This window comes from Pseudonaja textilis, chromosome 4 (genome assembly GCF_049901715.1).
Source record: "Pseudonaja textilis isolate UNSWEBS1 chromosome 4, rPseTex1.2, whole genome shotgun sequence".
In the NCBI taxonomy this organism is placed as follows: domain Eukaryota; kingdom Metazoa; phylum Chordata; class Lepidosauria; order Squamata; family Elapidae; genus Pseudonaja; species Pseudonaja textilis.
In genome coordinates this window covers 64,433,849-64,460,961 of record NC_141993.1, presented here as the reverse complement: position 1 = coordinate 64,460,961, position 27,113 = coordinate 64,433,849, and the positions used below count along the sequence as shown (strand labels likewise).

At 33.6% G+C, this 27,113-nt stretch overlaps 1 protein-coding gene across 1 annotated transcript in view; it reads left to right on the top strand.

The window, feature by feature from the left end:
- The window catches only part of ATR (ATR checkpoint kinase), a 56,743-nt gene that overhangs the window by 18,204 nt on the left and 11,426 nt on the right, over nucleotides 1-27,113 (top strand). Inside the window, exons 17-41 of the mRNA XM_026701566.2 lie at nucleotides 1,380-1,472; nucleotides 2,454-2,584; nucleotides 2,743-2,886; nucleotides 3,368-3,461; nucleotides 4,244-4,369; nucleotides 6,042-6,248; nucleotides 6,567-6,680; nucleotides 7,348-7,463; nucleotides 8,181-8,301; nucleotides 8,436-8,573; nucleotides 9,618-9,825; nucleotides 10,564-10,742; nucleotides 11,210-11,374; nucleotides 11,971-12,062; nucleotides 13,118-13,209; nucleotides 14,483-14,660; nucleotides 15,289-15,465; nucleotides 17,417-17,570; nucleotides 18,533-18,712; nucleotides 19,480-19,622; nucleotides 20,221-20,318; nucleotides 20,900-21,132; nucleotides 21,686-21,820; nucleotides 25,293-25,493; nucleotides 26,509-26,652. Coding sequence (XP_026557351.1) covers nucleotides 1,380-1,472; nucleotides 2,454-2,584; nucleotides 2,743-2,886; nucleotides 3,368-3,461; nucleotides 4,244-4,369; nucleotides 6,042-6,248; nucleotides 6,567-6,680; nucleotides 7,348-7,463; nucleotides 8,181-8,301; nucleotides 8,436-8,573; nucleotides 9,618-9,825; nucleotides 10,564-10,742; nucleotides 11,210-11,374; nucleotides 11,971-12,062; nucleotides 13,118-13,209; nucleotides 14,483-14,660; nucleotides 15,289-15,465; nucleotides 17,417-17,570; nucleotides 18,533-18,712; nucleotides 19,480-19,622; nucleotides 20,221-20,318; nucleotides 20,900-21,132; nucleotides 21,686-21,820; nucleotides 25,293-25,493; nucleotides 26,509-26,652 — 3,663 coding nt within the window. The remainder of the gene's footprint in view (nucleotides 1-1,379; nucleotides 1,473-2,453; nucleotides 2,585-2,742; nucleotides 2,887-3,367; nucleotides 3,462-4,243; nucleotides 4,370-6,041; nucleotides 6,249-6,566; nucleotides 6,681-7,347; nucleotides 7,464-8,180; nucleotides 8,302-8,435; nucleotides 8,574-9,617; nucleotides 9,826-10,563; nucleotides 10,743-11,209; nucleotides 11,375-11,970; nucleotides 12,063-13,117; nucleotides 13,210-14,482; nucleotides 14,661-15,288; nucleotides 15,466-17,416; nucleotides 17,571-18,532; nucleotides 18,713-19,479; nucleotides 19,623-20,220; nucleotides 20,319-20,899; nucleotides 21,133-21,685; nucleotides 21,821-25,292; nucleotides 25,494-26,508; nucleotides 26,653-27,113) is intronic.

Genomic DNA, 27,113 nt, shown 5'->3' with positions numbered 1-27,113 from the left:
ATAGTAGTGTACACTTTGTAAATAGTTGAACAGTGTTGAGGGAATTATTATTTAGCAGAGTGATAGTGTTCGGGAAAAAACTCCTTGTGTCTAGTTATTCTGGTATGCAGTGCTCTATAGCATCGTTTTGAGGATAGGAGTTGAAACAGTTTATGTCCAGGATGTGAGGGGTCTGTAAATATTTTCACAGCCCTCTTTTTGACTTGTGCGGTATACATGTCCTCAATTGAAGGCAGATGGGTAGTAATTTTTTTTTCTGTAGTCCTTTTTTGTGTAAAACAGGAAAAAAATGAACTTATGAACTGTGTATTTTATGATTAGATCAGGTAGACTATAGAAAGAAGAGTCATAATATAATTTTACAGAAAAGAGGTAAATCTATACTTATAACTGATCTAAAGACAATCAGAAGCCGCTTCTTTTTCTTTTGTATTTTTCTTGTCTTTTTTTTTACACTTTAGATTTCTCTTTTATTTCTTCCTTCTTGTTTTTTCTCCTACTTCACTTAACAATTTAGTTTGTATTAATTTATACTCTTGTTTTTAAATTTTTCAGTTATATTTTAAAAAGGAGAAGCGACTTTCATGAATTAAAGTTTTGAGTGATGTGGTGGTTATGCATGTGGCAGAGTTATACATGACTATTCAGATAGGAAGTAGAAGTCATTATTTATTAGTTAGAATTGAGACCAGCAACTCAACTGTTAAGTGAAACAGTTGTTATGTGAAACCGTGACAGTGCTCATCATCTTATTTCAGCCTTCCTTTGCTTTACAGACTTGTAAAGGTTGCAAATATGAGGATTGGTTGTAAAGTTACTTTTCATGACTGTTGTATATAAATGGACATTAAATGAGACAGTTGCTAAACAAGGACTACCTGCAATTTGTTCTGAATGTGGCCTGATTATGTTATTGCAAGCATTACCTGTTTGATAAACCTGGACCAGTTCTGTTGGAATTGTACCTTCAGCTCACCTCCCTTTAAGCACTTTAAGCACTTGGAGCAGAGAGATGAATTAGCTTATGTCATGCTCCCAGGTATTTTACCTGACTTCCATGCAGTCTTCTTGGAGGGGAAGGAGGAATTTCTCTATTTTTACACAGCATATATCTTGTGCAGTATTTTTCAGTTAAATGGTGTCTCCTGGTGGTCAGTGTACCTGAAAAATACCATTCAAGATATACAATGTAAATCATGAGAATTGATATTAATTTTTTTATTCTTCATCATCAGTCAGGATGACACTGAAAGAAAACGAGAATATTTTACCTCATTTTGTATAAATGTAACTTATACATAAGGGATAAATATGTTTCTAGATATTAGTATTATATCTTTAAATACTTTAATATCTCAATATGTTTTATTGTTATTTAGGCTGATTATTTACAACCAAAATTACTAGGCATTTTGGCCTTTTTCAACATGCAATTGTTGAGCTCTAGTATTGGAATTGAAGATAAGAAAATGGTGAGTAATTCTTTGTTGAAAACAAAATAGACATGAGTACTTTTTTTCTTAGCTAGCAATGAAATCCGTGTTAGGGAATACTTGAAGGTAGTATTTTCTTTCTGACTGTTCTTGTTAATACTAATGAAGTTTGGACAAACCCTTAATATATTTTTTTTTGCAATTTCATTTGCTTTTAGTAATATAAAAACTTGCTTGTGTGTATATTCATAACTTCTGATTATTTTTACAAAAGAGAGACCTAAGTAACTGACAGAGTACACTGCCTATGAACCCAACCTCTAGCACACGCAAAGAATATAATCTTGGTAAAAATTAAAGTCTGGTTAAAATAGTTAAAATGCTTGACTTATGTGTAAAAGACCAATTTGAATTTACAGAGAGAAGCTGGGGTGAAGCAGTGCTATGTTTCCACAATTAGTCAGTCCTGACTTGTTGTTCTGCTTAAAGGACTGTTAGCTTGTAATTTTTAAAAATTAATTAATTCAATTTCTATAGCTACCAATCTCACCTTAGGGACTAGAAGCAGCTCACAACAGTTAAAAAACACCCAAACAGATATGGGTTATAATAAAATCATCAATAAAACTGCTTTAAAACGAAATTATAATCAGCACCTAAGTCAATCATTATTTCATACCTAACATGATGATTGTAAAAGTCCCCCGTTATTATAGATTCCCAAGTGTGATGGCAAATCCATGTCTTCAGGCCAGCAGGATCAGAGCCAGTCTACAAACTGGGGTAATGATGTTTCAAAGGGCAAGCATCATAGCAGAAAAGTTTCTCTTCCTGGCTTCAGATATAGATGATGCTCTTTTGTAGTTGTGACCTATAGCATGCCTCTCCTGCTGGACTTGATGAAGTGATTAGATGTAACCAGAAAATGATAATCCCTCAAATGATGCAGTCCCTATGCACATAGGCCTTTATAGTAATTATTAGCACCTTAACTGAACCCCATTTTTTTTTCAACTGTAGGCTTTAAACAGTTTGATGGCTTTAATGACACTTATGGGCCCTAAACATATAACCGCAGTGAGAGTGAAGATGATGACAACACTAAGGACAGGGCTGAGATATAAAGAAGATTTTCCACAACTGTGTTGCAAGTAAGAAAACTACTATAATCCTGATTTATTATTATCTCTCATATATAATATTAAAAAGAAATTATTGTACACCTGGCTTAATGGCTGATTTTAAAATGTCTTAATTGCTGAAAACTATAGAACAATACTGTATATGCTATGTTGCTTTTGTGTTTTAGGGCTTGGGATTGCTTTGTACGATGCTTGGATCAAAGTCATCTTGGGTCTCTTTTGAGTCATGTGATAGTAGCTCTCTTGCCCCTCATACATATTCAACAAAAAGAAACAGCAGCAATCTTCCATTTTCTTATAGTTGAGAACAGGTAACAAAATATTTTTAAGTGTATAACTATCTTTCTGGAATTATACAAAAGCTTCTCAAGATATAAATGTAGGAAGTAATACTGCAAATTGTCCCTTCCTCAGTTTCAAATGCCATTAACAATATATCATAAATCCCCCAAATATGAAAAATGTACAGTCATCAATATAAAGTATGTTTCCTGTAGTAGCAGTTTCTTCCTTTCTCTTTTAATGTTTCTTTTGTAAATCATATCTCCTTCAGTAGAGAGAGGAAGAGAAAAGATTGTTATTTTCTGATAATGTGTGTATTATATAATAGTATTCCTTAATAAATCACTTATTGCTATGGTTTTGAATAAAGGCAGACTGTCTAAAAGCCCAAGCTGTAATTTACACAAAATTAAAAAAATATTTTTGACCATTTCCAATTTATGCGTATTTAAATATATTGTGCATGCTTTAAAAATGTGTTTTATGTATTTCTTATTTTTTATTGGTTAGGGATGCAGTGCAAGATTTCTTACATGAAATTTATTTTTTACCTGATCATCCAGAATTGAAAGAAATCCAAATAGTTCTTCAGCAATCTAGAAAGGTATCACTTTTTCTATATTTTGAATATGAATCTTTGAAAATAACATGAATTATTGGGCCTTTGATGCTGGCAGAAAAAAATCTCTCCAGCTTGTTATTTAATAAGTTGGATATTTGCCTACCTGCATTTAATTAATTATTTTCATTAAAAATTATTAAACGGGAAACCACGGTACAGTTATCGTTTATATCCTTAATACATGAAAGTCCACATATCTTTTATTTAGTCCTTTGTTCCTCTGTCCAAGAAAAGGAAACAGGTAAATTGCCTTATCTCTATGTGGTCATTATAAGTGGACATTGATGGCATATTAATTAAGCTGCTTTAAAATCCTAAGAAATATATAAAATAGAAAGCCCCTCATTAAATGGTTTAGTTGTCTTAATTCAGTAGATTACTTGATTTCTTGTATAATGTGTAGTGGTTTAGATTTGAGGCAAAACTTACCTTGGGCATGTGGGAATGCAAATGTATCATCTGCCTGTAAATCCTTAAAGCAGCCCTTTTGCGCATCACACAGCCATTTTTGTACTGTTTTCTGAACCCAAAGAAATCGGTTTGGTTTGAAGTGCTGCATCTAGATACCAGTTTCATAGGCTCTGAAGTACTGTTTAGCCAAATTAAGCACTATACAACCTGTACACTTTTTAAACATTCTCTAAATTTGCAAGTTGTGTGTTAGCATTTCCCTATAAATGCAAATATATTTGATATATGTATATGATATACGTACCCCGCAAAATAAAGAACTTAATGAAAGTTATAACTATCTTTCCATACAGAAAACTTCTAGGAACACAGACTTGCAGACAGTGTTACAACTATCCATGAAAGCTATCCAACATGAAAATGTTGATGTTCGGATCCATGCTCTCACCAGTCTAAAGGAAACATTATATAAAAACCAAGTACGTATAGCTGTGGAAATGAAAATCAGACTGAAATACTATATTCACTTAACTCATAGTAAGACTCTTGAAGTTAGCTCTGCTTTTGACATACATACATACATACATACATACATACATACATACATGGTATTTAGGTTTCTTCGGGTATTTTCCCACATCTTAATATTTGTGCTTTTATTATAGCGATGTTTCAGCAGAATCTCATATGTGTGTGTGTGTGTGTGTGTGTGTGTGTGTGTGTGTGTGTGTGTGTTTTCTTAAGTTTTCATGGGTACTTACATGTATGGTATTCAGCTTTGTTCGGGTATTTTCCCACATCATTATAGTTGTGCTTTTAAAGTTGCTACAACAACAAAGCCAAATAAGTGGTTTCATTCTGGCAGTTTAAAGTTTGATCTAGACATGGAAGAAATCTCAAAAGTTTGTATAAACACAAAATAATGTCATCCCTTGATCTGAAACAGATAAATTGCATTTCCTCCATTTTAATTCTTGATTCTTAATTAGTTAAAATAGAAGTAATTCTGTTACAGAAATTTTAAAGCACTTGTCTCCATCTTCTTACAATTGATTTATTATTACTCTTTTGCCAGCATTGCCGAAAAAAAGAGATCCTGAGGATCCTATCCTAATAATGACCAAAGTACACTATCACTGAGTCATATAGTTGTAAAATCATGTCCATATGTTTTCCGGAATTCTACCTAAAACTCCCCATTGTGGCAGGGATTAATTGTATGAAGATTTTATCTTAGTTCCTCTCTTTTCTTTTTTTAGTGTCTTAGAAAATGATTTGAGAATTTGGATTTGACAGTTACCGGTTTCCAGTTCTTCCTTTCCGTGCTAGCAGTCAATGATGGGGGATTTGAAATAGTCCAGATTATCAAGAGACATAGATTCGTATCTTAGAATAGTGACAAAATATGTATTTCCTTGCGTGATTAGTATTGTTTGCTAAAGGCAGGGAAAAAAATGTCATGAAAGGGAGTGGTGAACTTGGTGCACGGTGGTAAAACTGTATGAGAGAGAGAGAGAGAGAGAGAGAGAGAGAGAGAGAGAGAGAGAGCGAGAGAGCATATTTTAGGGGCAGAGTCATGCATCACATGCAGAAGAATACTTGGCATGTTAAATTAAAAATATTTGCAGAAACAAATAATGTACTAAGCCTCAATCCACCTGAAATCCTAGAGAGAGACTGTCAATCAAATTAAACAGTCTTTTGGACTTAGAAATAGCTCCATGTTCATTTTTACAGCATCTTAGAGTCACCCGGAGCAAATCAAAGATAAAATAAATTATGTTATTTCAGGGTGTAGGGAAAAGGACCCATTCTGAATAAATAAAACTGCCATAAAATAAAAATCTTGACCAGTGCATTCTGATAAAATCTTTTTCTATGGTATGCTTGGATAAGAAAATAGCTTGCAAGAAAGAATGCAGGTTTTTTTTCAGCTAAGCAACTATTTACAAACAAGTCTTCCTTACTTCTTCCAAGGCACTTCATAGTATGCCCCTTTTAAATAGGCTGTTTTATTTCATTCCTACATTTCATATTAATTTTTTAATACTGTATCGTTTGAAAGAATGACAAAAGAATGGTAATTCAGTGAAAGCTAACAGGTATTTGTGGACATAATTTATTAACTCTTTTTTTCTTTGCCTTTTCTAGGAAACTCTGATAAAATATTCAACGGATAGTGAAACTGTTGAGCCAGTTGTTTCTCGACTGGTGACAGTCCTCCTGATTGGCTGTCAGGATGTGAATTCTCATGTACGGTTACTCTCTGGGGAGTGTTTAGGAGAATTGGGAGCTATAGATCCAGGCAGATTGGATTTCTCAACAAGTGACAACCAAGGAAAAGGACTTTTGTTTGTAGTGAGTAATCCTAACATTGACATTTTTAATGTTGGTAGCTCTGCTACTTTATATATAAAAAAAAGATAAAATCCATAGTTGTATATAATTTACTTGTTTCAGTGCTCCCTTATTATTTAAGCATCCATTTGACACAAGAATGCTAGATTGTTCTGATTTTCATTGTTTCATTGTTACTGAACTAGTCTTTTTAAAAACTGAAAATCATTGTGTGCATCATTATTATTGGGAGTTCCAGCACATATTATTTTAATTTACAATAGCATTTAGACTTGGATAGTGAGAATAAGAATATTAACATAAGACATTTGCTTTGAGGCGGGTGTAGAAGATTCAAATTTTGCATATGGATTACTTATGGAATTGACAAGAGCATTCCTTGCTTATGCTGACAATGTCCGAGCTCAAGATTCTGCTTCATATGCAATTCAGGTGAGGATATATCCTTTTCTAATGTTCTGTTAATTTAATATTTATTAAACAACATTAAAAAAAACAAATTCAGTTTTCTTTTCAGTACCATGGTGTCAGAATATGACCACAGTAAACCAGGATTCTAAAGAATGGTACTGCGGCTTCTTAGTTACTTATTCAAAAACCAAAGAACTCCCAAGTCCTATTGTTCTTTCTTATGGGCAAATAAACCATTTTGAAGCATAATTTTCTTAGCAAGATACAATCATAGATTGTTGTTTGATCTTGGTGATTATAATTTGTCTAGATTTTTGGAGCTTTACCTTGCCAATAGAGTCAAAATTTGGTTGGAACCTTTTCACTGGACTAAAAAGCCTCAACACTTAACAGATCTAACCAACTTTGGCTATTTAGAACATTAAGCAAGATTGGCTTGGGTGAAAGATCAGCAGGGAATTCCAGGATAGGGTGGACAAAGGAGTCAAGAATGTATCCTGAAAAAAAGAAACCATTTTCTTACCATTTCCTGGTAAGAAACTGCATATGTGGTGATATAGTTATCATGTGTCAAATTCAACTCAAAACAGACTTTTCTTTTCAATTGGTTATTAATCAGCAGTGGAATTTTTCATTTTTATAATTCTTAAAAATAATTAAATGTGGATTCTTAATTTTGTTTTTTAAGGAATTGCTATCTATATATAACCGTAGTGAGATGTCTACTGATGAACCAGGCACATCACTTTGGAAAATGTTTCCAGAACATATTCAGGAAATATTGGAACCTCATTTAAAAACCCGGTATCAAAAATAAATTTAGTTTTTTACTTCAACTTTAAAAAAAATCAAGGTAGTTTTAAATATAGCCTTTCTCTACTTTTTACTTAAGCAAAATTGCATATCAGATCTGAATTACATAGTTGAACAAGCTAGCAGACTATTCCCAATATGAGCTTATATAAATTATATATTGTATAAATGTTAGATATAATTTTTTACTGATTTTAAGTAGAATTATATAATTAAGGAAAGTTATATAACCCACACATTTTTGTACAATATTACAGTCCTGCTTTATATAAATTGGTTCATATATTGTGCTCAGTCATTTAAATAGCTTAATAGCATATCAGTGAGCAGTTTCAGCTGCCGTAAGTTTAAGAATGATTCTAATAAACTAAAACAAGTTCAGGGAAAACAGCAAGGATGATCAAAACTTAAGGCCACATTGTATATATAAGCATGAGAAGAATCAGAATGGTTAACTTTGTTGAGAGATAACTAAATTGATATTCAATACTACATAAAATATATCCCATGAGAGACTTCAAGACCTGTCTTGAATCACATTCAGGTGCAAGTGGACTGGTTAGATGAATGCAGATTTCAGTGGAGTGTTAGAAAAGTTTTTCGAACAACAAGAGTAGTTTAAGGTCAAGTACTTATGCTAGAATGTTGGGTGATTGTTGTTTTTGTTAGGTAATGTGATTTAACAAATTCTGGACATTCCATCTACAGATACAAGAGTTATCAAAAGGCTATAAATTGGTCTAAAATGAAGAAGCCAATTTACTTAAGTAAATTAGGCAAAAACTTTGCAGAATGGTCAGCAAGCTGGGCTGGCTATCTAATAACAAAGGTAAGAACAATAACCAATAATTAAATTAGATGCTCTGTATAAAATGTATTGTCTATCAACTTTCATCAGCTATGCCAGCCTTAACACATTTTTCCTCTCAAAATTTTATATTCAAACTGTTACCTTTGTTCCAGGTGCGACATGATCTTGCCAGTAAGGTTTTTAACTGCTGCAGTATTATTATGAAGAATGACTTTAAAGTGACTATCTATCTTCTTCCTCACATTCTTGTATATGTCCTTTTGGGATGCAGTCAGGAAGATCAACAAGAGGTGAGAATCTCCTGAATTGTATCCCCTAATAAAGAGGCATTGCAATTGCAGTCATTGGATATTACATCAACCCAATATATCTCTAAATTGTTCAGCTTAATTCTATGTTCAGATCATCATATACTCAAGCTATTATTGTAGAAAAAAAGTTAAAGAATATTACACTTAGTCCTTGACTTATAATCACTCATTTAGTGGCCATTTGAAGATACAATAGCACTGAAAAAAGTGACTTATGACCTATTTTTGCACTTAAAGACTGTTGCAGCATCCCCATGGTCACATAATTAAAATGTGGGTGCTTAGCAACTGGCATGTATTTATGACAGTACCACTGATCTCGTATGATGTGATTACCATTTGTAACTTTCCCAGCTAGCTTCCAACAAGCAAAGTAAATGGGGGAAGCTACATTTGCTTAATGATTGCATAATTCATTTAGTAACTACAATGATTCGCTGAACAAGAGCCTTTACTTAGCAGCAGAAATTTTGTGCTCAATTGTGGTCATAGTCAAGGACTACCTATAGTTGACTGCTAAATTGAAAGTAGGATAACTTTGCCCTGGTAACTATTCTCAACATACCATTGTACTTGAATCAGTATGAAGTATTCTGAACAATCCTTCAAAATTTCCTTCTCATTTATGAACCAGACATGTTTACAAATTCATAGATAGCAATAAACCATAACTGTTATTTAATATGATACTCATTGCATTAATAAAGTGGCTTGTAACAACAGAAAAGTAAAAGCTTCGTTTGTTACTCTTTCTTAAGTATATGCTTATTGGTAGGATTATATCACAATTAGTGTGGACAGGATTGAAATACCTGCTAGTTTGCATTTTTGGTTTTAGTGAAGTTTCCAGAGACTTAACAATTATTTGTTAAAAGCAAAACAATAGATCATTATATTTATGCAATTGCAGGGAAGTGTTTCACACTAAGTTTCTCATGGTGCTAACTAGCTCTTTTTCTAGTTTGAGCCAGCTTGAATAATAATCTAAATTCCAAGAAAAATTTAAAATATCATGCTGTCTAGGTTTATGCAGAAATCATGGCTGTTTTGAAAAATGATGACACCTGCACAAGACGATGTGAGGACAGTGCATCTGATCTAAGTCATTTAAGCACCCAGACAGTGTTTTCTATGCTTGATCATCTAACACAGTGGGCAAGATATAAATTTCAAAAATTGAGTGTTGAAAAAGCTGCTGGAAAGTCAAATAAAGACCTTACAGAATTATCAGGTCGGTATTCTACTTTGCTTCAGTTGAATTACCTCTGATTTGTATCTGTTTTTAATTGCCTTTGAAGGGACTTCATTATTTGGCCAGAAGCAGAAAAAATACAGGATGTATTGAAGCTTTAATAAAGAAGAAAGATATTTTAAACAAGAATTGCTTTTATAAGTAAATGTAAGAAATTCATAACATTCTCAGTTATTTCAAATTCATGTAGCTATATCTTTGTTAAAAAATGTTATATGCGACCCAAGACAATCCCTTTTCTCTCAGTGCAACCCAGGCAAGCCAAAAGGTTGGGCACCCATGCACTAGCCATATCTTTGCAATGAAATACTGACTATAACATCTCAAAGATAATTTTGTAATATCTTTATAAAGCACCTTTTAAAATGTTTGGTGCAGTCCGCATATATATATACATATACATATATATATATATCCTCCAAAATTTTAAGAATAGATTAGAAGATAAATTAAAATCCCAGCAAGACCCTTGAGAAAAAAAGTACATTTGATGAGACTCATGCAGACTTAACGTACTTTCTTCTGAATACTGCGGTGGAAGAAGGATGCTAGTGGGATGCTTTTCCAGGTGAAAAAGTCCTGTATTTGGTTTTGGATGCCAACTATAATGAGTGATCTGTTTTCTGTGATATTTTACATGCCTCCTTCTTACAGGAGTAAAGATTAGCATTTTGAAAATGAAGTTTGATGTGTCCTTTTAAAACTCTTTATCTGTAGCATCCAATGAGGAATACGAAGAATATCAAAATGTAGCTCGCTTTCTTGACCTTATACCCCAGGACACATTGGCTGCGGCTTCTTTTCACTCCAAAGCTTACACCAGAGCTGTAATGCACTTTGAATCTTTCATCATAGAAAAGAAACAAGACATTCAAAAGCATCTTGGATTTCTTCAGGTTTAATACTTGTTTTAAAATAGAATAAAATTCATTTTCTATTTTATATTGTGTCATTTTTCTCATTTTATTATATTGGAGCTTTAATTGGATACTTAATTGGGTAATTGCTATTTCTTCCCCCTCCCACTAATAATACTCTCATTTAATAAAAGATTAAAATTAGATGCCATGTATATATAATTTTTAGTAAGGTTTTTTGAAAGAAAAAAGTTGAGATCAGATTTCTTAGGTCAGATATGATTGGGGAAAGGAAAGTTACATTGTCAGTACTGATTGGTAAATTATTCAGAGCAAAAACAAGAAAAATGAAATGTTCCTTAAAGTTATCAGTGCATTAAAATTGTAGAAGGAATCTTGAATATAATGATAGAACAGAAAGATATCTTTAAAGTTAATTAAGTCTCACATGTGACTTTTTGGCAGAATGGTGTCTGATGGCAAATGTTTTTCCTCTTTACTCAAAGAAACTCTATGCAGCAATGCATGAACCAGATGCCGTAGAAGGAGTGAGTGCATTACGGAAAGCTGAGCCGTCTCTCAAAGAACAAATTCTTGAACATGAAAGCATTGGTTTGTTGAGAGATGCCACTGCTTGCTATGATAGAGCAATTCAGCTAGAACCAGAACAGGTAATCAGAGACTTTTTCTATTTGGAGTTTATTTTAAAATAACTCACATAAATGTTTGTGACAGATAATATAATTTGTTACTTCCTTGACCATAAGAGAATCATGACAACAAGGAATTGTTTCTGAACTGGAAAAATGTAATTGTTTTTTTACTATATAAGTAGCTACATCTATCAACTCATCTCTTGCTATCCTTGTGGTCCTCCTTTTCTTATTCTATGCATTTTTATGTGAATTTGGAAGCACAGTACATTGGTGGCACGTGGGGAAAAAAAAACTTAAATACATATCATTAACGACATTCTTTTTCCCCCATTGCTTGTATTGAGGTATGAGTCACCTTATTCTTTGTAAAGTAGGCCACATTAGGATGAGAATCAGAATGCGACATGATCAAATTGTCATTCAGTAATAAAAGTCCCTGGAAATTCATAGCTGTGGTTTTTTTTAAGACAAAAAGAAAAATTAGGTTTCAGGATTAACCTAATTTATAGAGTGTGATTGTGAGTAAGATGTGTTGAATTGCAGAATTTGTATGCTTCCTTACAGAGTATAATGGACTGAAAGATGGTAACTGTTATTCTGCTTCCTTCTAGATAATTCATTATCAGGGTGTGGTAAAATCCATGTTAGGTCTTGGTCAGTTTTCTACTGTAATCACTCAAGTGAATGGAGTACTTGCTAAAAGGTAAGGTGACTCACTTGTGCCTTATGTATGAGAAATATGTACAAATCTAGTGCAGATAGAATAAGCGTTTTCAGAAATCCAGGACTGGGTTCCAGGTTTACCCAGAAACTGAAACTCTTGTCTCCATTTCCTTTCCATTAGTTGCCTGGATTAGTACTGTAAGATCAGTAACAGTAATAATTTATAACTAATTGTGTTAATTATAACTTCAAATTCTGCTTGAAAAGAAATCTCATTAGCTGCACCCTTATTTATGTAGGTAGGAACGGAGTAGAATCAAAGATGGCAGGAAATAGATTCTATGCATCACCCAGTTTACCAACAAGGAGAATTAATCAGCCACACTATTTTTCTCATTATGATTTTTCTGGGAAAATATGTAGCAGGGCATGTATCTTGTCCATTAAGATATAAACCTTTTGCATCTTAGTTAGGGGAAAAGAGGAGAATAGTACTCCCTCACATCAGGGATGTAAACTGTTTGGCTTCTCAGTTCATGCAGCCTGCCAGCATCTCTTTTGCAGCCCTCCTATAATGGCAATGGCCAACATCAGCCTTTAAAAAAATTGGGAGCAAATTACGAATAAAATGTACACTCTCTTATAGAATAGTGAGTGCTATTTCTGTGTTTGGGTGCATGCTCCTTTGAGTCAGTGTTGATGATTGACAACTGATTAGTCCTGCAGTTTTCTTGGCAAGGTATTTTGGAAATGATTTGCCATTATTTCCTTAGAAAGGCCGAGACAAAGTGACTAATCCAAAATCACTCAGCAGACTTTGTGCTAAGGTGGAACTAGAACTCACAATCTCCTGTTTCTTGTCTGGTGTCTTAATCACTCTGCCAAATTGGCTCTCTAGTTTCAACATAGATGCACAGTTTTGAATGGCTATATAATAAGTATGACAAAGGCTGAATGACTGGCATAAGGTCACCAAACTAGCTTTGTGCCTAAAGCAGGAGTAGAACCAACAGATTTTTGGACTAGTACATTAACCAAACTGGCTCCCACGCTATTTCTATTATTTTGATCTAACCTTCCTTCTCCTTTTACTAGACCTGAATGGACACCTGAATTAAATAGCTACAGAGTAGAAGCTGCCTGGAAATTGACACAGTGGGATTCCCTGGAAAATTATTTAGCATCAGGTTGTTGAAATAAATATGTGATATTTGTTAAATACGAATTTTATCTTAATTTTATCTTGAATATTGGGGGGAATATAGAAGATACCAGCCATAAGCAGTAGAAGGACAAATTCAGTAATCTTGTCTCTCATTTTTATTTATTTATCTTATTTAAAGACCGCCCATCCCATTCACAGAGCGACTGAGTTTTCCAGTTCCTACACTGTTCCAAATTCATCAGATTGTTCAGATCGCATTCAGAGGTCTTCATGAGATTGTTTGAATTAGATTTATTTTATTAATGAATACTGTATTGCAATAGGAGTATCAATTTAGTAGTATCCTTATTATTTCTGTACTGTACTGTACACTAGAGAAAATAGTAAGGATAACTTTTAAGTTAGCTAACATTCCCATCTTCATTAAAAAAAATCTTAAAGTTTGGGATTTTTACTTTACTTTACTTAGTAGAGGTATTGTTTGCAGCCATTCTCTTTAAGCACACAATAGCAGAAAGCATCTGCAGAAATGTCATCAGTTTAGGTTGAAACATTGAATGGGTCCCACATCAGTTATGAAGACAGTCCTAAGAAAGATGTCAAAGTTAAGCCCGTATGTTAAGTTAAGCCTCCTGTATGTTCACTGTGAAATTTGAAATGGCACAATGCTGCAAGTGCTGTCTCCCTCCCAAAATGTAAACATGGTGAAATAGTATGGAATTCAAGTGCCTTTATAATATCTTATGTGTCATACCAAAATCTTAACCATTTCAAAAAACAAGTAATACATTTAATTAAAATATTTTTGTTTGGTAGTGTCAAATGCTGCCATATTAATCCCAACTCATGTTCTACCTGATTGCACTCTTCCACCACCCACACACTTCTTCCCATACACACACACACACACACACACACACACACACTTCAAAAATCTTGCTAACACGAATGTTTTAGCACATTTTAACACATGACATGAATTGCACCATGGCACTAGAATCATAGAACTATGGAAATTAAGGGCTAGAAGGAAATTTGGGCATCTTCTAGTTCATCACTTTGCCCAGTACAGAAATCTTATGCTCATTTTCTCAATATGTTTTTATAGGTGGTCTCAAAAAAAGTTCTGGCAAAGCTGTGGCAACTAAAATACCAACGTTAATGAAATTTATGACATTTTAGATAAGGACTGGAATGTTTACAACTAGTTTTGTTATAGCATGTGTATGTGTATCAGAAGTGTTGACTATATTCACATGAAGTTTTGGTTCTCTCACTGACCTTTCTTTAATTAGATGGGAAGTCTAATACATGGAGTATTAGGCTTGGACAGTTGCTGCTGTCAGCCAAAAAGAAAGAAGCTGCCACTTTCTATGAAACTTTGAGAACTGTTCGAGCAGAACAGATAGTTCCTCTTTCAGCAGCAAGTTTTGAAAGGGGCTCCTACCAACGAGGATATGAATATATTATCAGGTATTTTTAATATGTTTAATAGCTGTTTAATAATAAACATAACATAATTTTTCTGCATATTTTCCCCCAAACTACTTATTATGTTACTGTTTTAATATACTTTTGATATATTGTATTTTTTCTTAACCTTTCTTTTGACTTTTTCTTAAGTTCAAAAATGAGTTTTTTTAAATAGTTCTGGGACAGAGAAAAGCATTAGGTCATACGTGTAGTAAAACATATGAAAATGGTGAATTTGAAATTTTGTGATTCCCTTGTCTTGGGCAAATCTATGTAAAAGTTTTAAGAGATTTAAATTGTGTGTTTTATACTTGGCAGCACTAGATTCAGAAGGGAATTTCAGACTCCGTAGATCAGTGTTTCTCATCCTTGGCAACTTTAAGGCATGTGGAATTCAGCTTCCAGAATTTCCCTACCTAGCCAGCTAGAATGAGCTCTTTCTAATCTGAATTAAATCAAATTTTTAAAGTTGAGGTATTTTAATGTCATTTTTCCATTAAAATAATTTTTTAAAGATGAACTATACTTGTATACACTGAAATGACAGTTTGGTAAAATTATAATGCAATCTCTAAAGTCTGTAGCTTTCCAAATACTCTTTTAATAGATAAATATTCTTAAATCATAGGTTACATATGCTTTGTGAGCTGGAGCACAGTGTTGGATCCCTGCTTCAAAAACCTGATGATTACTATGGTAAAGATTCTTTGAACTGGCATGCTCGTTTAGAAATGACACAAAATTCATACAGAGCTAAAGAGCCAATTCTGGCATTTAGACGGGCTTTGCTTGGCCTCGTCAAAAGGTGAATTTTGCCATGGAACCTTTTTCTCCCATCTTGTCTTTCTCTCTTTATTATGTGAATTACAAATTAAAATGGACTGAAATGTAGTTAGTAAAGGGAAATATCAGTACCAATTACTTTTTACAAAACAAAAGCAAAATTGTACTTTTTAAAAGGAGCTCAGAGTTACATGATCCTGATTTTGCAACAGTTTTATGAACTGATAGTTTAGATCAGGGGTCTGCAACCTTAAACACTCAAAGAGCCATTTGGACCCATTTCCCACAGAAAACACCGGGAGCCAATAATTTAACAACCGGTGTGACTGGGTGGGCATGGCCAACTCAACATCACTCACTCCACTCAGTCACTTCCTCTGGAAAATGGAGCGAGTCTCCATACGCCGCCATTCCCCTTACCTTCTCAGGCCAGGTGAAGAGTGATGGGGTGGGAGGGAAAGGCCAGCCAGTGGTGGGATCAGCCAAGAGGGAGCCGCAGCAGAGGGCTGAAAGAGCCGCGTGTGGCTCCAGAGCTGCAGGTTGCAGAGCCCTAGTTTAGATAATAAATAGCAAAGTAGCATAGAGTTGACTGGAGTTTTAGATCGATGAGCTGTCAGATTGACTTTCCAAGATATGTTTAGATCATAATTTTTTATACATTAAATTTGTAGGTGTAATTACACAATCTTCAGTGGACAGATTTCTCGCTTCAGGGATCAGTTTGATACTGATTAATTGTGAGCCAAATAAAGAACATACAATATGTACATTGCTTTAAGTCAACCAAAAAAAAGGGGAGAGGAAAAGTGTAATAAATAAGTGTGAGGCAGAGGTGCTATCCAGTGTTTAAATATTGCTGAATCTGTACAGTTTTTGTAATTTATTGATAATTTATTGTAACAACATTCGAACATCTTACTAAGGAGAAGCAACAGCCTTTGCCATCATGGTTAACCATACCACGGAAACAAATGAACAGGTTACAGAAGGCTATATTTGTGTAGAGTTGTAATTGCAGGAATGTTCCAATCTCGGATGGCAAACCTCAGATAAAGAATGTTTCCAAGCAAATACAACTCAGGCAAACAAAGTCACTAATCTATGGATAAAAGAGGATTAGAGGGGGGAAGTAAACATATGTTAGACTTTAACTAGAGATAATTAATTGTATGGATTACTGTGCTGAACAGTAACAAAACTTAAGCAGTAACCAAAGTTAACCAATGATGGAGGATAACTAAAAATGTATATAAATGCAAGACTATACTCCAATAAAGATCATCAGATCATCATGATTCAGTTGTTCATGATCAAACAACTTGACTGCCTCGTCATTACAACATATTTGTTCTTCCTTTCTAGCAACTGGAAACTTTTTCTATTCCAATAGAATTCTATTCTATTAGAATTCTATTCATCTGATGGCAGTGAATGCAACCATGCTGTTTTATAAATCATGAGAATTGAAGAGAAGAACATTCCTAGGCCGCTATTAGTATACAACCAAGTCATTTACCAAATAGTAATGGAAGCTTGAAAGAAAGTAAAATTGAAATTATAAGAAAGAAAAATATCACATAGTGCAAAACCATATGCTCTTGCTTGGCTTGTCAAGCATACTGAGTTCACCTTAATGCTTGTTGAAATAAAATAAAAATATTATGCACATTCTAATTTAGTAGGTTATAGTCCTTTTTTCACAGTGATGGTACTATTTTATACAGAAAGTCTTACTAACATAAAAAAAAAACCGCAAGCTAAGTAAAATTCCTTATAGATAGCTCATATAGGAAACGAGAAAGGGATCAACTTTTTAGCATTACTTTAAATCATGAGTTTCAATTAGTCCCTAAACTAATAGATGCAAAATATCTGAAGACTGTAAGAATTGTAACTATGTAGAATTTATTCTCAGGCACACATGGAATATCGTAAGTGTCTCACTATATTTTTGACAATGTGTATTTCTGTAGAGAGAATTCTAATGAGCTAATGGGAGAATGTTGGCTCCAAAGCGCCAGAGTAGCACGTAAAGCTGGCCATCACCAAACAGCCTATAATGCTCTCCTCAATGCTGGAGAATCCAAGTTACTTTATGTGGAAAGAGCAAAGTGGCTCTGGTCTAAGGTAAATATGATATAATGTGACTTTCCTTTATATTTTAATTTTCATCACATATTATTGGGCAATATTTAAGCTTCTTCATTCTGATCTAAATGAAATATAGTCAGAAAAAGTATTTTGTAGTGTTTAATTTTACATTTGAAAGATGTGTATTACGGTTGTTCTTTAAGGCAAAATAGTATTTAGATAAGAGTGCATTATAGACCTTTTTATAAAGTTGCAATGTTCCTTTTACATATAAGAATGTTCATTATAATAGTAATAGCACTTAGACTTACATACTGTTCCATAGTACCTTACAGCACTCTCTAAGCAGTTTACAGAGTCAGCATTTTGCCCCAAACAATCTGGGATCTCATTTTATCAACCTTATAAGGAAGAAAGGCTGAGTCAGCCTTGAGCCGATCAAAATAGAAATCCTATCTGTTGGCAGAATTAGCTTGCAATACTGCATTTTAACCACTGCGCCACCAAGGCAAAACAAACAATACAAAACAATGTAAACAAAAATAGAACGAAAATAGCATAAAAAAGTGTAGGGGAAAAAGAAAAAAGAGAAGAAAGAAAAATATATTTTTCGTATAATTATATAATAAAGAAAGTGTGGGGTCCTTGGTGCTCTCTGAGCTTAGCTGTTTTCTTTCACATGTTTCATTACTAAACTAGATAACATAATCAGTGCTAGAAGAGAATATAAAGATAAAGAAAGGATAAAGAAATATATAAAGTAATAACTTCCAATTCCCATCACAAGGATAAATTAATTTAGTAAATTTTTATTTCTGTTTTATGCATTTTGTCATTTGTCCCTGCTCCTTTGACAGTTGCTTTTGGTTGTATGCTGAAAAGATTGATTTTATCTATGATCAATATAAAAACTATCTAATTGTTAATATGATACATTTATAAAACCTCTGTGATAAAATAGTAATGTGACTGTTAATTTTTTTTTGCTCTTTTTTCAGGGTGAGGCTCATCAAGGTCTTATCATTCTTCAAAAGGGAGTTGAGTTATGTTTTCCAGATAGTCAAGAATTATGTGATGCTAAAAGTAAGCTCATTCATGGGCAAGCCCTGTTATTGGTGGGAAGATTTATGGAAGAAACAGCCAACTTTGAGAGTAATGCAGTAATGAAAAAATATAAGGTAAATGCTAATTGGAAAATTTAAATAATGTAATTTTAAAACTTTAAGCTACATCATTTTTGTTCACATTAGCTTTCTTTGGGTGCAATCGGGTGGGATTCTACCAGTTCACACCTATTTGCTAGAACCGGTTGTTAACATTCTAAGCAGTTCGGAGAACCGGTTGTTAGAAGAAATTACTGGCCTAATCCTGTAAGAAAGGCAGGAAGGAAACAGTCTGGTGTTGCTTACAGAAACTGTCTCTCCATTAACCCTTATTACATTCTTGGCAGGACTAGACTTCCTGTCTCAGGAACGTCTCTGGAGTTTTTTCCCCTCCTTTGCTGGTACTTGGCTTGTGTGGAGTGACCTTTCAAAGTTACAATGGCACTGAAAAAAGTGACTTATGACCATTTTTCACACTTATGACTGTTGCAGCATCCCCATGAGAGGCCAGGTGAGGAGATGCGTGCCTCGATGTGAGTGATATTGAGTTGGCCACACCCAAGCCATGTCCATCCAGTCACATGACCACCAAGCCACGCTCACCACCTAAGCCACACCCATAGAACCGGTTGTTAAAAAATTTGAATCCCACCCCTGGGTGCAATTTGTATAGGTTGTTTTTATTTTTCTATTTTAGGATTTATATTACTTTGGAATGGCATAAATAAACAAACAAACAAACCTAGAAAGAATTTATAAATGCTTGGAGTAATGTTTGACTCATGGAAGTAAATTTTAATTACTATTATAAATAAACCTATTACCTATATTTTCCCCCTCAGGATGTCACCACCTGCTTGCCAGAATGGGAGAATGGACATTTTTATCTTGCTAAATACTATGATAAAGTGATGCCTACAGTAACAGAGAACAAGATGGAAAAGCAGGGAGACTTGATTAAATACATTGTTATTCATTTTGGAAGGTTAGTTCAATAAATGCATATAATGATCTTTATATTTATTTTTTCCTCTTTTCTCCTTCTTTCAGGTAATTTTAGATATTTATTGATGTTTATTAACATTCTATGGGATGACTAGATTAGTGTCAGTTTAACAGTATGGGAACCAGTATTCCTCTCAAATGCCAACATAAGTGTACATAGCTTGGCCAGTGGCCATAGACCAACAACTGGTAGTTCTCATTTAACAAGCAATTTGGAAGTTTCAACATTTTTATTTAAATTAATGGGCAGGGCAAAAAGCTAAAAAAAAAATAAACTAGATATATCTTCCAAAAAGAGTACATTATAAATCATTTTCTATATAAAAACACTTTATATAAATGCATTTATAATCTTGTAACACATTTCAAATATCCAAAGTCAAATAGAAAAACTGCCAATTCTTATAAACTATATCAATAAAATAGCAATTTTATATCTTTGCATTTTTTCCTGTTCTTGGAACATGTCAAATAAAATGTAATTTAAACCACTAACGTGAGATAAAGTGAAAACAAAGTGCAGAAGAAAAAGGATATAGATAAAATATACATTTTTCAAGGTGGTATTTTAATTTTAGATCTTTGTATTTTGGAAATCAATTCATATACCAGTCAATGCCAAGAATGTTGTCTTTGTGGCTAGACTTTGGAGCAAAAGCATATGAATATGAGAAAGGTAAGACATAAAAAAGTACTCTTTCTGCATTGAGGTTTAGCTGATACAGATGTGAGTGAACTACACATTGGGTCATGTGACATGTATGTATGGTAGCAGAGTGTGAATATGTAAGAATGAGTAAGATTGTGGGGTGCTTGTGTGTGAGAAAGAGGAGAGAATAATACATTAGCTGAATAGGCAAATACCATGTATATCTAATCTAATCCAAATCTAAAAATAAAGATATATTCTTTTGTTTGTTTGTCCATTTTTAATATACTTTGGTCTATCTTTTAGATATGTTTATTTAAAATGCAGGTAACAGTTATTGAAGAATAATTGTGTTGAAGAAGATGGCATTTTCTGGAACTTGGTGAAATGATTTGTATGAAATTAAATTATTCCACATAGGAATATAACTAAAGAAAATCTGTTCTTGTGGGTGTTCAATAGATTTTCAACATGCAGTTGCAGAATAAAGAAGGATGATTTTTTTTAGATATAGATATCAAAAATGCATTTTTGGAATATGTTTGGTTTGGAATTGTGTACATTTTACACCCATGAAATAAAATACTGATTTACATTGCTTTGTCTAGCTATTCGCCATGATCGTGCACAAATGAAAAATGACTTGGCTAAAATTAACAAAGTGATTGCAGAACATACACAAGTCTTGGCCCCTTATCAATTTTTGACAGCGTTTTCTCAGCTGATTTCCCGAATCTGCCATTCACACGATGAGGTCTTCCTTGTTCTTATGGAAATCATTGCCAAAGTTTTTCTAGCTTATCCTCAACAAGCTATGTGGATGATGACTGCAGTATCTAAGGTACCTTCATTAATGTTGTTCCATTTTTGATAGAAGTTCCCCCTACAGGAAATATAAAAATGATTCAACTTTTGTACTTGAAGAGATGTTTCCTTGAAATATTTCTTGTGAGCAACAGTTTTATGTGTATTGCAGGTAATTAAGGCTATTATCCAGACTGAGAAAAAAAATCATATAATTAAGATATACTTTATTTTGAATAGCCCTCTGCAGGTGTTGAACTCACTTATGTAAAAAGTGTGTAGAAGCAAAGATGTGTATATACAGTCTACTTGTTTTCCACAATGCTCCCTCAAGGGCTCAATCTAAACTGAGATAGCTAGCTATGAGGAAGATGAGTTGCTCAGTTTTTGTGTCTTTATTTATTTGTTTTGTTTTGTTTTTGTGAGTGTGAGACTTAATGCCTTTTACATTCCAGGCAAAGAAGTTTTCTTTGTCAGGCTCTGAATTTATTTTGATGCAGTTGTTGCAAGTTTTGTGTGTAATTGTCAATTGCTCTGAAATTTTGATTTGAAGGATAACATTAAAACTCAATAAATTGTATTTTCTGCAGTCATCCTATCCAATGCGGGCCACCAGGTGCAAAGAAATCTTAAACAAAGCTATTAATATGAAGGCATCTTTGGGCAAGTTTATTGTGGATGCAGCTCGCCTGACAGATAAACTCCTAGAACTTTGTAACAAATCGGTAATGCTGCACAAAACTATCTTATTTTCTATAATTTAATGTTCCTGATAGATTAGAAATGTTTATTTTGTGAAAGCAGATTATTCATTCCAGTGTGTTCTTTATTACAGTCTATAAATAAATTACAATCCTATAAAGGATTGGATTTAGACTTCTTCATGCCATGGATTTTGGTGGATTTGAAAACAACCAAACTAGGAATTGTTGACTTAAATCTAAATTAAATCTAAATTAAGACCATCAACATAAGTGCTCCTAAATATGCTTTAGGTAATTAAAAGAAGCAACAAATGAGAATATTTGTAGCTCAGGGTTGAAATGAGTGGTCCTTGGTATTCTTTTTTTTTTTAACAAACTTTATTCAGTTTTTCACATTAAAAACAAAAATCTCTTTTTAGTGGACAACATGTTTCCAGGTCATCACCTTTACATACAAATATGACAGCAATTATACTGTGATATATGCACACTTAATTCTATTATTACCTTTTCCATTCCAAATTTTCAGTAAGGAAACAAACACATTAATTCTAGCCTCTTTCATTAATCTCAGTCGAAACATCTTTTTGTTTCATTTCAATTATTTCAAATATAATCCTTTAATATTTATTTTAAAAATAAAGATAAACAATATGTGTTTGCCTAATAATAATAATTATGATAATTAAAAAAAGTTACCAATGTCTCTCCTTGCTTTTAATAGTCTATATTAACTTATTAATTTAGTTGGTTCTTTAGTGTGTCATATTCCCTTTCCATTACACATTCTTTTTATAAATTCTAGATTAATACAAATTTTAACACACAAAAAAAAAACCAAGTATAGGTTTCCCCCCTTTTACTGTTTTGAGTGTGACACCTCAATGATTAAAATATACCTTTATTCCCTCATCTTAATTCCCAATAAACCATTATTTTTAAGAAGTTACGATAATAATCATTACATCTTTTCACTTGGATTCCACAGCATATTTTCCCCCCTTGATTTTTAATAAGAATTATCAGTATCTCTATTACCCTATTTTCTAAATATTTTTAATTGCAGAAATATTCTTATTACCCCTTGTCACCCTGCAGAATCCTCTTTTTAATTCATCAACCATTATCTCTGAAAAAACAATTTTTTTCAACATTTTACTATTTCCGTATTTCTTTATTTCATGCACCTGTTTCTTACTGCTTCTCCCCATCTTTTCTCATTCCAGTTTATATCCTTCTCTTTCTTAATATCTTCCTTTCCGCTTTTCTGCTGAATCTTCCTGCCTTTCCCGACTTCACTGGTATTCCCTCTTTTAATTGCCTTCTTAAATCCCAACTTTTTAACCTTCCTTCTTTCCCCACTTCTTTGTAGCGTTCTTTGTGTTGTTTATTTAAAATGTCTTCTCCTTGAGTCAATTCCTCCTCCTCTGAAAATCTTTCTTCTTGTTCTTCAATCGCCATTTCATTTTTTCTAGCACAGAGCAAAGTGATTCGCCTGTAGTAATTCTCTCATATTTTTAAATTCCATTTTTAATTCCCGAAGAGATATCATCATTCTTATATTTTTACTTTCCTTCTTTCTTCTTTAAATTTTCTAAAGTTCTCAATTATTCCAGCCCAGAGTCTATACCAAAAACATCAATCAATCCCACAGTCAGTCTTTCCTTGCTTTTTTCTTTATTCTGATTCTGCTTTCACTTTCTAAGATTCTTACTTTGTTTCAATATTTCCTTAATGCTATATCCACATAAGTTCATTCAGAAACAGGATGCTTTCCCTTTTTGTCAAAAGGTGGCACTCTCCATTATACAAAGTCTTCACCTTTCCCCCCTATTTTTTTATTTAGGGTTTTTCAAACCTCAATAGTCCAATCTCCAATTTGTAAACTTTATTATTATTATTTTTTGACAATCTTAAGTCCAGCTTTATTTTATGCCTTTTTATTTCCAAAATATTTTAGTCCAATTTAATTAAATTTTTAATTCCAGCTTCTTCCTTTCCCAGTTTGAAGCCCTGCTTAGCTGTCAAAAATATGTTTTTTTTTTCCTGTCCCTTTGTAATTTCGCTGCTCACTTTTCTTTTCTTAAAAATTCCATGTTACCTTAATCCCGGGGTACTTTTGTTTAATTCTATTGCCCAGTTGTCCCAGTTCAGATGTTATTCACTTCTTTCTTCCCTCCTGCACAAATCTTAATCCAGCTGAGTCCTCCTCTTCAGGGTGGCCATTTTAAACCACTGCTGCAGTCATCTTCAGGGGAAAAAAGACCAAGCCTGGGGGGGAGATGCCGCTCCCCTCAACCTGGCTTGCGGCTTCCTCTTACTCTGCCACCCCTCCAAGGCAGCTTCAGCCCCTAATTGTAATGATCGGGGCTCTCCAACGAAAGAGCACGGACCATAGCTGCAGAGTCATGATCTACAGTCTGTCAGCGAGGAGGCTCCCCCTTCTTCCCCGGTCCTTGGTATTCTGAGCTTGGTTGTTTTCTTGCAGATATTTTGTTATCTAAATAAGGTAGCATATTAGAGCTCTGATGATGTTACCTAGTTTGGGTAATTAAATGTCTGCAAGAAACTAACCAAGCTCAGAGAACACCAAGGATCTCTCAGAAACAACTATTGGCCACTTAAAAAGAAAGAGCAAAAGAATGGGGAGCAGAGGGATTTTTCAGTGCAAACTGCCCCCCTCCTGAAAACTCCAAGCTTTTTTAAAGCAGATTTTGTGTTTTTTCTAAACTTTGCTTTTTTGAAGTGTAATTAAAATCTGAAAACTCTTATTAGCTATTACTTTTGTATCCATAACCAATAATGTTTTTCTTTTGTTTTATAAGTCAAAGGATTAAAGTATTAAATATCTAGTTTTCTAAAACAAAACTTTAATTATTTAATGAAAAACCTTTATTGTATTGTTCTAAAGCATACCAAGTGTTGAAATGCAAACTTATTTCATTTTAAGATTCTTCTGTAGCTCTGGGGCATGATTTATTTTTCCCTCTTTCTAAATAATTGCCCCTTCTTTTCTGGCTACTTTCTTGACCATCTTCACTATCATGCTAAAATAATTGGTTAATGGCCATATTTATGCACAAAAGTTTGTAACTGAGGGACCTAGTAAAGGAACATTAGCAGATGTTTTTATTCTTCGGTCATTTGGCTTAATTTTGTAAGATTTCAGTTTATTATACACCTGTATGATAGGTTCAGATAGGCTTCATTTAAACACTATTAGGGATGATAGTATTCCAGGATCAATATCGCAAAGTCGGAGTGGAGGGCTAATGGGTGAAAATTGTGTCCTCTTCCTATTGATTGATACATGTTTTCGGCTGCAGGGCACTAGTTGGATATCATTTATTTTCAAAAGATTTTCTTGTGGAGTTGAAATTACATCCTAAATTAGGTAATGATGAGTGGAAAATCTGTATGGACATTAAAGTTACAGTTAAGATAATTATATGCTTGAATGTTTGCATTTGATTACTTTTTAAACTTTTTTCAGGTTGATGGAAATACTTCCACTTTAAGTATGGCTATTCATTTCAAAAACCTCAAGAGGCTGGTAGAAGACCAAACATTCAGTCAGATTCTTATTCCTTTGCAATCTGTAATGATACCAACTCTTCCTTCAGTTCCTGGAACACATTCCAATCACGATCCATTTCCTGGATGTTGGGCTTACATTGAAAGTTTTGATGATACTGTTAGTATCTATTAATCCTTATTTGTTTGTTTGCTTGTTCAGCATATAATATTTTAGTAGTCAGATGGGCAGAATATAAATTTAATACATAAATATTTAGCCATCTATCTCACAAATATGACTCTGCGTGGCTCCCAACAATTAAAAGGATATCAAGAAAAATAAATGCAAATAAAAAGAACAAGAATATAAAGCCATGTTTAAATCATATTGAAACACAAAAACATAGTCAAAATCCACACCAGAGTACCATCCATGCATGTTCTACAGCCAGATTGCCAAATGTGGAGACAAAGCTATATCTTCCATAACACCCGTAGTGTTCAGGTATTCAGTTCAAGGGGGATCATGCTCAGAAGGGAGGACATCACAATAGAAAAGGGTTCTAAACTTATTTGCGTTTTTATAACTTAGCCTGAATTTACTTTCCAAATCAAAGACTTTTTCTCTTGGTAATCAAAGTAAAATGGAAAAAGGAAATCAAGTCTTTAAATGAAATTATTTCTTAGCATTATGCCACGTCTTTTCTTCAAGACCTCAAGGCAGCAGACAGGTAGTCCTTGACTCATGAACACAACTGGGACCAAAATTTCAGTTGCTAAGCAATGTAGTACTTAAGTAAGTCATCACTTGAGTGGACCCGATTTTATCATTTTTTACTGTAATAATTAAGTGAATCCAGCTTCTCTCCCATCCCGCACCTCGGATTGGCTTTGCTTATCAGAGGCTGTTTGGGAAATTGCAAATCATGATCACATGACCGCAAGACCCTGAAATTGTCATAAATATGAGCCTATTGCCAAATGCCTGAATTATCATCACATGGCTGCAGGTATGTCATGTTTGTAACCTTGAGAACAGGTCATGTCAATTTTTAGCAACAGTGTAACTTTGAACCATTGTTAAATGAATAGTTGCAAATCAAAGAGTATATTTCCTTCACAGTAACAGTGTATCTATGGGGTATGTTGGCTGAAACAGTATGAAAGAACTGTGCCTCTTTTTTTTATTGTAGGTTGAAATCCTTCCATCTCTTCAGAAGCCCAAGAAGATTACTTTAAAAGGTTCAGATGGGAAATCTTATATCATGATGTGTAAGCCAAAAGATGATCTTAGAAAAGACTGTCGACTCATGGAATTCAACTCCCTCATAAATAAGGTTAAATTCTAAATATGTTTCTGAATGTGTGGCAAACTTGTTGCTGACAATCCACTAAATGTTTTCTTAAGAATTGTCAGTGAGCATGTTTGTGTATACTGATTAAGCAGAACTGATTTACCCAAATATGCTTGTCTGCAGTTCCTCTCACTGTCTGTCCCCATTCTAAACAATGCAGGCTTATAAATCAATGTCTTATTTGCTGTCAAATATATTGCCGGTAACCTGAGAAGACTTTCTGATTTTAATCAAGCCTGATTTAATACATTGAGTAATGGTCTACTTTCTATAATATATATTATGTGTTTTATGAAAGGTTGATTTTGAATATAAATCTCAGCAAAATTTTCTAATACTAGTGGCACTGATGGAAATACATATGTTTAAACTCTAGTCAGATATGCAAGGCTTTTTATATGCTTAAAAGGAATCCACATTTATCTTTCTATATTTATAAAGTC